This window comes from Phyllobates terribilis, unplaced genomic scaffold, assembly GCF_046119375.1.
Source record: "Phyllobates terribilis strain yellow unplaced genomic scaffold, ASM4611937v1 Scaffold_2853__1_contigs__length_102383, whole genome shotgun sequence".
Taxonomy (NCBI): Eukaryota; Metazoa; Chordata; class Amphibia; order Anura; family Dendrobatidae; genus Phyllobates; species Phyllobates terribilis.
In genome coordinates, this window is record NW_027365607.1 from 41,653 (window position 1) to 55,310 (window position 13,658).

Genomic DNA, 13,658 nt, shown 5'->3' on the forward strand with positions numbered 1-13,658 from the left:
GGAAATTAGATAATCAGGTGGAGCTCTGAAGTGTTATGAAATATGATATTAGGATCTGAGATAATAAATCAGGGCTCTAATATGCTATCAGATATGAGGTTAGAGCTATGATATGTAAGTTTAGGATTGAGATAATAAGTAAGAGCTCTGAAATAGATACACAGTCAGGATCTGAGATAATAAGTAAGAGCTTTGAGGTAATAGATGAAATGGCAGGATATGAGATAATAAGTAAGAGCTTTTAGGTAATAGATAAAAGGACAGGATCTCAGATAATAAATAAGAGCTTTGAGGTCATAGATAAAAGGTCAGGGTTATGAGATAAAAAGTAAGAGCTTTGAGATAACAGATACAAGGTCAGGATCTGAGATAATTCAGGGCTCTTGGATGATATCACATACAATGTCAGAGCTTTGAGATAATATCACCTAAAAGGTCAGGATCTCAGGTAAGAGATGACTCTGCGCTATTATCTTAGATCTTAACTTTTCATCTGATAGTATCTCAGAGCCCTGATGTATTATGTCAGATCCTGACCTTTTAGCTGATATTAAGTCAGAAATCTTAGATAATATCAGATAAAAGGTCAGGATCTGAGATAATAAGTCAGGGCTCTACTATAATATCAACTGTGGTTAGGATCTGAGATAATATCAGATATGAGGTCAGGATCTGAGATAATAAATTAGGCCTATGAGATAATATCTGATAGAAGGTCAAGATCTGAGATAATAAGTCAGGTCTCTGAGATAATATCAGATATGAGGTCAGGATCTGAGATAATAAATTAGGCCTATGAGATAATATCACATATTAGATCAGGATCTGAGATAATAAGTCAGGGCTCTAATATAATATCATAACTGGTTAGGATCTGAGATAATAAGTCAGGGCTCTGAAATAATATATGATATGAGGTCAGGATCTGAGATAAGTCAGGTCTCCGATAATATCAAATATGAGGTCAGAATCTGGGATAATAAGTCAGGGCTCTGAGATAATATCAGATATGAGGTCAGAATCTGAGATAAGTCAGGTCTCAGATAATATCAAATATGAGGTCAGAATCTGGGATAATAAGTCAGGGCTCTGAGATAATATCAGATATGAGGTCAGAATCTAGGCTAATATGTCAGGGCTCTGAGATAATATCAGATATGAGGTCAGGATCTGGGATAATAAGTCCGGTCTCTGATAATATCAGATATGAGGTCAGGATCTGAGATAATAAGTCAGGGCTCTGAGATAATATCAGATATGAGGTCAGGATCTGAGATAATAAGTCAGGGCTCTGAGATAATATCAGATATGAGGTCAGGATCTGAGATAATAAGTCAGGTCTCTGATAATATCAGATATGAGGTCAGGATCTGGGATAATAAGTCATGGCTCTGAGATAATATCAGATATGAGGTCAGGATCTAGGCTAATATGTCAGGGCTCTGAGATAATATCAGATATGAGGTCAGGATCTGGGATAATAAGTCAGGGCTCTGAGATAATATCTGATATGAAGTCACGGTATTGGGATAATAAGTCAGGGCTCTGAGATAATATCAGATATGAGGTCAGGATGTGGGATAATAAGTCAGGGCTCTGAGATAATATCAGATATGAGGTCAGGATGTGGGATAATAAGTCAGGGCTCTGAGATAATATCTGATATTAGGTCAGGATCTGAGATAATAAGTCAGGTCTCCGACATAATATCTGATATGAGGTCAGGATCTGGGATAATAAGTCAGAGCTCTGAGATAATATCAGATATGAGGTTAGGATCTGAGATAATAAGTCAGGGCTCTGAGATAATATCAGATATGAGGTCAGAATCTAGGCTAATATGTCAGGGCTCTGAGATAATATCAGATATGAGGTCAGAATCTGAGATAATAAGTCAGGTCTCTGAGATAATATCAGATATGAGGTCAGGATCTGGGATAATAAGTCATGGCTCTGAGATAATATCAGATATGAGGTCAGGATCTGGGATAATAAGTCAGGGCTCTGATAATATCAGATATGAGGTCAGGATCTGGGATAATAAGTCATGGCTCTGAGATAATATCAGATATGAGGTCAGGATCTGAGATAATAAGTCAGGTCTCTGATAATATCAGATATGAGGTCAGGATCTGGGATAATAAGTCAGGGCTCTGAGATAATATCAGATATGAGGTCAGGATCTGGGATAATAAGTCAGGGCTCTGATAATATCAGATATGAGGTCAGGATCTGGGATAATAAGTCATGGCTCTGAGATAATATCAGATATGAGGTCAGGATCTGGGATAATAAGTCAGGGCTCTGATAATATCAGATATGAGGTCAGGATCTGGGATAATAAGTCATGGCTCTGAGATAATATCAGATATGAGGTCAGGATCTGAGATAATAAGTCAGGTCTCTGATAATATCAGATATGAGGTCAGGATCTGGGATAATAAGTCAGGGCTCTGAGATAATATCTGATATGAAGTCACGGTATTGGGATAATAAGTCAGGGCTCTGAGATAATATCTGATATGAAGTCACGGTATTGGGATAATAAGTCAGGGCTCTGAGATAATATCAGATATGAGGTCAGGATGTGGGATAATAAGTCAGGGCTCCGACATAATATCTGATATGAGGTCAGGGATCTGGGATAATAAGTTAGAGCTCTGAGATAATATCTGATATGAGGTCAGGGATCTGGGATAATAAGTCAGGGCTCTGAGATAATATCAGATATGAGGTCAGAATCTAGGCTAATATGTCAGGTCTCTGAGATAATATCAGATATGAGGTCAGGTTCTGGGATAATAAGTCAGGGCTCTGAGATAATATCAGATATGAGGTCAGGATCTGAGATAATAAGTCAGGGCTCTGAGATAATATCTGTTATGAGGTCATGATCTGAGATAATAAGTCAGGTCTCTGAGATAATATCTGATATGAGGTCAGGATCTGGGATAATAAGTCAGGGCTCTGAGATAATATCAGATATGAGGTCAGGATCTAGGCTAATATGTCAGGTCTCTGAGATAATATCAGATATGAGGTCAGGATCTAGGCTAATATGTCAGGTCTCTGAGATAATATCAGATATGAGGTCAGGATCTGAGATAATAAGTCAGGGCTCTAATATAATATCAGATCTGTGGTTAGGATATGAGATAATAAGTCAGGTCTCCGACATAATATCAGATATGAGGTCAGGATCTGGGATAATAAGTCAGGGTTCCGACATAATATCTGATATGAGGTCAGGGATCTGGGATAATAAGTCAGGGCTCTGAGATAATATCAGATATGAGGTCAGGATCTGGGATAATAAGTCAGGGCTCTGAGATAATATCAGATATGAGGTCAGGATCTGGGATAATAAGTCAGGGCTCTGAGATAATATCTGATATGAAGTCACGGTATTGGGATAATAAGTCAGGGCTCTGAGATAATATCTGATATGAAGTCACGGTATTGGGATAATAAGTCAGGGCTCTGAGATAATATCAGATATGAGGTCAGGATCTGAGATAATAAGTCAGGGCTCCGACATAATATCTGATATGAGGTCAGGGATCTGGGATAATAAGTTAGAGCTCTGAGATAATATCTGATATGAGGTCAGGGATCTGGGATAATAAGTCAGGGCTCTGAGATAATATCAGATATGAGGTCAGGATCTGGGATAATAAGTCAGGGCTCTGAGATAATATCAGATATGAGATCTGGGATAATAAGTCAGGGCTCTGAGATAATATCAGATATGAGGTCAGGATCTGAGATAATAAGTCAGGTCTCTGAGATAATATCAGATATGAGGTCAGGATCTGAGATAATAAGTCAGGGCTCTAATATAATATCAGATCTGTGGTTAGGATATGAGATAATAAGTCAGGGCTCTGAGATAATATCAGATATGAGGTTAGGATCTTGGATAATAAGTCAGGTCTCCGACATAATATCAGATATGAGGTCAGGATCCGGGATAATAAGTCAGGTCTCCGACATAATATCTGATATGAGGTCAGGGATCTGGGATAATAAGTCAGGGCTCTGAGATAATATCAGATGTGAGGTCAAGATCTGAGATAATAAGTCAGGGCTCTAATATAATATCAGATCTGTGGTTAGGATATGAGATAATAAGTCAGGGCTCTGAGATGATATCAGATATGAGGTCAGGATCTGGGATAATAAGTCAGGGCTTTGATACTTGACTTTTGGTTGTAATTTTCCCACATTAGATCCTTGTAGAATGGCGGCAGAAATTTGAGGAATCTCAGTCTGAACTTGAATCTTCTATGAAAGAATCGAGATCTCTGAGCACGGAGCTCTTCAAAATGAAGAACGCGTATGAGGAGACCCTGGAAAGTCTGGAGACGATGAGGAGGGAGAACAAGAACCTGCAGGGTGAGTGTAGCACCCGCGTATGAGCAGCCTCATGTCCCGGGAATTATGGGAAATAACCTGCCGTGTCTAACACAGAGGAGATCACGGACCTCACGGAACAGGTGGCCATGAGCAGTAAGACCATTCATGAGCTGGAGAAGGCCAAGAAGCAGGTGGAGATAGAGAAGAGCGAAATGCAGACTTCCCTGGAAGAAGCGGAGGTAATCTCCCCGTACATCAGATCACGCTGCAGTGCCCGATCCCCACAGGCAGGGGGCGGTGAAGTTCTCCTGCTTTATCCACACACGTGAACACGGAGAACCATGCCCTCCCAACCTATCCAATAAATTTGGGGTGGAGTAAATTCCATTTTAAGGTGGACAATTCCAGTTAAAGAGGTAATCTAGTCTGCAAGAAAAATTCCACCCTCTAGATCATAACCTGCTCAAGTTTAAACCAATGGGGAGAGCAAATTGTCCAGATGGACCAACTCCAGGACAGAGTTGGGATTTTCGTCACGTATTGTTCTCGTCGTCTCGATTTGGATATTATATTACCCAGACCCTTGTTGTCTACTTTAAAGGCGACTCTGGAGCATGAAGAGGCCAAGATCCTCCGCATCCAGCTGGAACTAACCCAAGTGAGGGCCGACATCGAGCGCAGGGTGGCGGAGAAGGATGAGGAGATTGATCAGATGAAGAGGAACTACCAGAGGACATTCGAGACCATGCAGACCGCCCTGGATTCTGAGATCAGGAGCAGAAACGAGGCGATCAGAATTAAGAAGAAGATGGAAGGCGACCTCAACGAGATGGAGATACAGCTCAGCCATTCACACCGCATTGCGGCGGAAGCTCAGAAATACCTGAGGAACGTTCAAGGGCAACTCAAGGTGAGTCTTGTGGTGGGGTAGAAGATGGCAACCACTTGATCATAGTTGTTGACCTACCATTAACTGCTGCCTTTAGAGTAGTCCCTGAAATAGCCACTATTCTGTATTCCCATCTTCATACGGACGGTGGACCCCTGCTGTTAACTCTAGTTCTTCAAACTTTTGCCGTGAAAACTCAACAGTTGCTCGGAAACTTGTTGGTTTTTCACCCACTTCCATAAAGTCCTCTGTCTGGTGGACATGCTACCTGTTCCCCAGTGACTTTCCGGGTCTAGTTCTTCAAACTTTTGCCGTGAAAACTCAACGGTTGCTCGGAAACTTGTTGGTTTTTCACCCACGGCCATAAAGTCCTCTATCTGGTGGACATGCTACCTGTTCCCCAGTGACTCTCCGGGTCTAGTTCTTCAAACTTTTGCCGTGAAAACTCAACGGTTGCTCGGAAACTTGTTGGTTTTTCACCCACTTCCATAAAGTCCTCTGTCTGGTGGACATGCTACCTGTTCCCCAGTGACTCTCCGGGTCTAGTTCTTCAAACTTTTGCCGAGAAAACTCAACCGTTGCTCGGAAACTTGTTGGTTTTTCACCCACGGCCATAAAGTCCTCTATCTGGTGGACATGCTACCTGTTCCCCAGTGACTCTCCGGGTCTAGTTCTTCAAACTTTTGCCGTGAAAACTCAACGGTTGCTCGGAAACTTGTTGGTTTTTCACCCACGGCCATAAAGTCCTCTATCTGGTGGACATGCTACCTGTTCCCCAGTGACTCTCCAGTTATCTCTCTCCTGCTAGGACGCTCAGATCCACCTTGATGACGCTGTCCGAGGTCAAGAAGAGCTCAAGGAGCAGCTTGCGATTGTTGAACGTAGAAACAACCTCTTGGTGGTGGAGATCGAGGAGCTGAGGACTTCCCTAGAACAGACGGAGAGGTCCAGGAAGGTCGCCGAACAGGAGCTCGTGGACTCCACCGAGCGAGTTCAGCTCCTGCACTCCCAGGTGAGGGAATGACTTCACAATGCCCTAAATACAGGTGAAGAGGTGACCCCACCACTGACTATCTCCAGATCATCCTGCCAGTAAAGGTTTTCCATCAGTCATGAAGACGTCAGTCAGGCAAGTAGTGACTGTGATGGCATTGGGTACTCAGAAGGAACTTTTCTTTTCACCAGAACACGAGTCTCATCAGCATTAAGAAGAAATTGGAGAGCGACGTCTCACAGCTACAAGGAGACATTGAGGATGTGACCAAGGAGGCCATAAATGCAGAGGAGAAAGCAAAGAAAGCCATCACCGACGTAAGACGCGTTTCACCGCAGTGACGCAACCTGTAAATCAGTGGTCACCTCAGAGAAAATTGTTCTTCTTTGAAAAATTTCAGGCAGCCATGATGGCAGAGGAACTAAAAAAGGAGCAAGACACCAGCGCCCACCTCGAGAGGATGAAGAAGAATCTGGATCAGATGGTGAAAGATCTGCAGCTGCGTCTGGAAGAAGCCGAACAGCTGGCACTTAAGGGTGGCAGGAAACAACTTCAGAAGCTGGAGGCTAGAGTAAGAAGCAAGAAAAAACTAATAAATGTGCAACAATGTAGCTTCTACTAGAATACTGCCCCATATGTACAAGAATATAACTACTATAATACTGCCCCTATGTACAAGAATATAACTACTATAATACTGCCCCTATGTACAAGAATATAACTACTATAATACTGCCCCTATGTACAAGAATATAACTACTATAATACTGCCCCCTATGTACAAGAATATAACTACTATAATACTGCCCCCTATGTACAAGAATATTACTATAATACTGCTCCTATGTACATGAATATAACTACTATAATACTGCTCCTATGTACAAGAATATAACTACCATAATACTGCCCCCTATGTACAAGAATATAACTACTATAATACTGCCCCCTATGTACAAGAATATAACTACTATAATACTGCTCCTATGTACAAGAATATAACTACTATAATACTGCCCCCTATGTACAAGAATATAACTACTATAATACTGCCCCTATGTACAAGAATATAACTACTATAATACTGCTCCTATGTACAAGAATATAACTACCATAATACTGCCCCCTATGTACAAGAATATAACTACTATAATACTGCCCCCTATGTACAAGAATATAACTACTATAATACTGCTCCTATGTACAAGAATATAACTACTATAATACTGCCCCCTATGTACAAGAATATTACTATAATACTGCTCCTATGTACATGAATATAACTACTATAATACTGCTCCTATGTACAAGAATATAACTACTATAATACTGCCCCCTATGTACAAGAATATAACTACTATAATACTGCCCCCTATGTACAAGAATATTACTATAATACTGCTCCTATGTACATGAATATAACTACTATAATACTGCTCCTATGTACAAGAATATAACTACCATAATACTGCCCCCTATGTACAAGAATATAACTACTATAATACTGCCCCCTATGTACAAGAATATAACTACTATAATACTGCTCCTATGTACAAGAATATAACTACTATAATACTGCCCCCTATGTACAAGAATATAACTACTATAATACTGCCCCTATGTACATGAATATAACTACTATAATACTGCTCCTATGTACAAGAATATAACTACCATAATACTGCCCCCTATGTACAAGAATATAACTACTATAATACTGCCCCCTATGTACAAGAATATAACTACTATAATACTGCTCCTATGTACAAGAATATAACTACTATAATACTGCCCCCTATGTACAAGAATATAACTACTATAATACTGCCCCTATGTACAAGAATATAACTACTATAATACTGCTCCTATGTACAAGAATATAACTACTATAATACTGCCCCTATGTACAAGAATATAACTACTATAATACTGCCCCCTATGTACAAGAATATAACTACTATAATACTGCCCCCTATGTACAAGAATATAACTACTATAATACTGCTCCTATGTACATGAATATAACTACTATAATACTGCCCCCTATGTACAAGAATATAACTACTATAATACTGCCCCCTATGTACAAGAATATAACTACTATAATACTGCTCCTATGTACAAGAATATAACTACTATAATACTGCCCCTATGTACAAGAATATAACTACTATAATACTGCCCCCTATGTACAAGAATATAACTACTATAATACTGCCCCCTATGTACAAGAATATAACTACTATAATACTGCTCCTATGTACAAGAATATAACTACTATAATACTGCTCCTATGTACAAGAATATAACTACTATAATACTGCTCCTATGTACAAGAATATAACTACTATAATACTGCCCCCTATGTACAAGAATATAACTACTATAATACTGCCCCCTATGTACAAGAATATAACTACTATAATACTGCTCCTATGTACAAGAATATAACTACTATAATACTGCCCCTATGTACAAGAATATAACTACTATAATACTGCCCCCTATGTACAAGAATATAACTACTATAATACTGCCCCCTATGTACAAGAATATAACTACTATAATACTGCTCCTATGTACAAGAATATAACTACTATAATACTGCTCCTATGTACAAGAATATAACTACCATAATACTGCCCCCTATGTACAAGAATATAACTACTATAATACTGCCCCCTATGTACAAGAATATAACTACTATAATACTGCTCCTATGTACAAGAATATAACTACTATAATACTGCCCCCTATGTACAAGAATATAACTACTATAATACTGCCCCTATGTACAAGAATATAACTACTATAATACTGCTCCTATGTACAAGAATATAACTACTATAATACTGCCCCTATGTACAAGAATATAACTACTATAATACTGCCCCCTATGTACAAGAATATAACTACTATAATACTGCCCCCTATGTACAAGAATATAACTACTATAATACTGCTCCTATGTACATGAATATAACTACTATAATACTGCCCCTATGTACAAGAATATAACTACTATAATACTGCCCCCTATGTACAAGAATATAACTACTATAATACTGCCCCCTATGTACAAGAATATAACTACTATAATACTGCTCCTATGTACAAGAATATAACTACTATAATACTGCCCCCTATGTACAAGAATATAACTACTATAATACTGCTCCTATGTACATGAATATAACTACTATAATACTGCCCCCTATGTACAAGAATATAACTACTATAATACTGCCCCCTATGTACAAGAATATAACTACTATAATATTGCCCCTATGTACAAGAATATAACTACTATAATACTGCCCCTATGTACAAGAATATAACTACTATAATACTGCCCCTATGTACAAGAATATAACTACTATAATACTGCCCCCTATGTACAAGAATATAACTACTATAATACTGCCCCCTATGTACAAGAATATAACTACTATAATACTGCTCCTATGTACATGAATATAACTACTCTAATACTGCTCCTATGTACAAGAATATAACTACTATAATACTGCCCCCTATGTACAAGAATATAACTACTATAATACTGCTCCTATATACAAGAATATAACTACTCTAATACTGCTCCTATGTACAAGAATATAACTACTATAATACTGCTCCTATGTACAAGAATATAACTACTATAATACTGCCCCCTATGTACAAGAATACAACTACTATAATACTGCCCCCTATGTACAAGAATATAACTACTATAATACTGCCCCCTATGTACAAGAATACAACTACTATAATACTGCCCCCTATGTACAAGAATATAACTACTATAATACTGCTCCTATGTACAAGAATATAACTACTATAATACTGCCCCCTATGTACAAGAATACAACTACTATAATACTGCCCCCTATGTACAAGAATATAACTACTATAATACTGCTCCTATGTACAAGAATATAACTACTATAATACGGCTCCCTATGTACAAGAATATAACTACTATAATACTGCCCCTATGTACAAGAATATAACTACTATAATACTGCCCCCTATGTACAAGAATATAACTACTATAATACTGCCCCCTATGTACAAGAATTTAACTACTATAATACTGCTCCTATGTACAAGAATATAACTACTATAATACTGCTCCTATGTACAAGAATATAACTACTATAATACTGCCCCTATGTACAAGAATATAACTACTATTATACTGCCCCCTATGTAGAATATAACTACTATAATACTGCGCCTATGTACAAGAATATAACTACTATAATACTACCCCTATGTACAAGAATATAACTACTATAATACTGCCCCCTATGTACAAGAATATAACTACTATAATACTGTCCCCTATGTACAAGAATATAACTACTATAATACTGCCCCTATGTACAAGAATATAACTACTATAATACTGCTCCTATGTACAAGAATATAACTACTATAATACTGCTCCTATGTACAAGAATATAACTACTATAATACTGCTCCTATGTACAAGAATATAACTACTATAATACTGCCCCCTATGTACAAGAATATAACTACTATAATACTGCTCCTATGTACAAGAATATAACTACTATAATACTGCCCCTATGTACAAGAATATAACTACCATAATACTGCCCCTATGTACAAGAATATAGCTACTATAATACTGCCCCTATGTACAAGAATATAACTACTATAATACTGCTCCTATGTACAAGAATATAACTACTATAATACTGCCCCCTATATACAAGAATATAACTACTATAATACTGCTCCCTATGTACAAGAATATAACTACTATAATACTGCTCCTATGTACAAGAATATAACTACTATAATACTGCTCCTATGTACAAGAATATAACTACTATAATACTGCTCCTATGTACAAGAATATAACTACTATAATACTGCCCCCTATATACAAGAATATAACTACTATAATACTGCTCCCTATGTACAAGAATATAACTACTATAATACTGCTCCTATGTACAAGAATATTACTACTATAATACTGCTCCCTATGTACAAGAATATAACTACTATAATACTGACCCCTATGTACAAGAATATAACTACTATAATACTGCCCCTATGTATAAGAATATAGCTACTATAATACTGCCCCTATGTACAAGAATATAACTACTATAATACTGCTCCTATGTACAAGAATATAACTACTATAATACTGCCCCCTATATACAAGAATATAACTACTATAATACTGCTCCCTATGTACAAGAATATAACTACTATAATACTGCTCCTATGTACAAGAATATAACTACTATAATACTGCTCCCTATGTACAAGAATATAACTACTATAATACTGCTCCTATGTACAAGAATATAACTACTATAATACTGCTCCTATGTACAAGAATATAACTACTATAATACTGCCCCCTATATACAAGAATATAACTACTATAATACTGCTCCTATGTACAAGAATATAACTACTATAATACTGCCCCTATGTACAAGAATATAACTACTATAATACTGACCCCTATGTACAAGAATATAACTACTATAATACTGCCCCTATGTATAAGAATATAGCTACTATAATACTGTTCCTATGTACAAGAATATAACTACTATAATACCGCTCCTATGTACAAGAATATAACTACTATAATACTGACCCCTATGTACAAGAATATAACTACTATAATACTGACCCCTATGTACAAGAATATAACTACTATAATACTGCTCCCTATGTACAAGAATATAACTACTATAATACTGCCCCTATGTACAAGAATATAACTACTATAATACTGCTCCTATGTACAAGAATATGACTACTATAATACTGCTCCTATATACAAGAATATAACTACTATAATACTGCCCCTATGTATAAGAATATAGCTACTATAATACTGTTCCTATGTACAAGAATATAACTACTATAATACCGCTCCTATGTACAAGAATATAACTACTATAATACTGACCCCTATGTACAAGAATATAACTACTATAATACTGACCCCTATGTACAAGAATATAACTACTATAATACTGCTCCCTATGTACAAGAATATAACTACTATAATACTGCCCCTATGTACAAGAATATAACTACTATAATACTGCTCCTATGTACAAGAATATGACTACTATAATACTGCTCCTATGTACAAGAATATAACTACTATAATACTGCTCCTATGTACAAGAATATAACTACTATAATACCGTTCCTATGTACAAGAATATAACTACTATAATACCGCTCCTATGTACAAGAATATAACTACTATAATACTGACCCCTATGTACAAGAATATAACTACTATAATACTGACCCCTATGTACAAGAATATAACTACTATAATACTGCTCCCTATGTACAAGAATATAACTACTATAATACTGCCCCTATGTACAAGAATATAACTACTATAATACTGCCCCCTATGTAAAGAATATATCTACTATAATACTGCCCCTATGTACAAGAATATAACTACTATAATACTGCTCCTATGTACAAGAATATAACTACTATAATACTGCTCCTATGTACAAGAATATAACTACTATAATACTGCTCCTATGTACAAGAATATAACTACTATAATACTGCTCCTATGTACAAGAATATAACTACTATAATACTGCCCCTATGTACAAGAATATAACTACTATAATACTGCCCCCTATGTACAGGAATATAACTACTATAATACTGCCCCTATGTACAAAAATATAACTACTATAATACTGCCCCCTATGTAAAGAATATATCTACTATAATACTGCTCCTACGTACAAGAATATAACTACTATAATACTGCCCCCTATGTACAAGAATATAACTACTATAATACTGCCCCTATGTACAAGAATATAACTACTATAATACTGCTCCTATGTACAAGAATATAACTACTATAATACTGCTCCTATGTACAAGAATATAACTACTATAATACTGCTCCAATGTACAACAATATAACTACTATAATACTGCCCCTATGTACAAGAATATAACTACTATAATACTGCCCCCTATGTACAGGAATATAACTACTATAATACTGCCCCCTATGTACAAGAATATAACTACTGTAATACTGCTCCTATGTACAATAATATAACTACTATAATACTGCCCTCTATGTACAAGAATATAACTACTATAATACTGCTCCTATATAAAAGAATATAACTACTATAATACTACCCCTATGTACAAGAATATAACTACTATAATACTGCTCCCTATGTACAAGAATATAACTGCTATAATACTGCTCCCTATGTACAAGAATATAACTACTATAATACTGCGCCCTATGTACAAGAATATAACTACTATAATACTGCCCCCTATGTACAAGTATATAACTACTATAATACTGCCCCTATGTACAAGAATATAACTACTATAATACTG

The 13,658-nt window shown here is 36.7% G+C and overlaps 1 protein-coding gene across 1 annotated transcript in view; it reads left to right on the forward strand.

The window, feature by feature from the left end:
* LOC141247275 (myosin-3-like) overlaps window positions 1–6,837 on the forward strand; it is a gene marked incomplete at its 3' end in the record, with an annotated part of 44,270 nt that extends 37,433 nt beyond the window's left edge. Inside the window, exons 28-33 of the mRNA XM_073669198.1 lie at window positions 4,230–4,395; window positions 4,471–4,595; window positions 4,958–5,266; window positions 6,054–6,257; window positions 6,431–6,556; window positions 6,640–6,837. Coding sequence (XP_073525299.1) covers window positions 4,230–4,395; window positions 4,471–4,595; window positions 4,958–5,266; window positions 6,054–6,257; window positions 6,431–6,556; window positions 6,640–6,837 — 1,128 coding nt within the window. The remainder of the gene's footprint in view (window positions 1–4,229; window positions 4,396–4,470; window positions 4,596–4,957; window positions 5,267–6,053; window positions 6,258–6,430; window positions 6,557–6,639) is intronic.
* Between the last annotated feature and the right edge of the window lie 6,821 nt (window positions 6,838–13,658).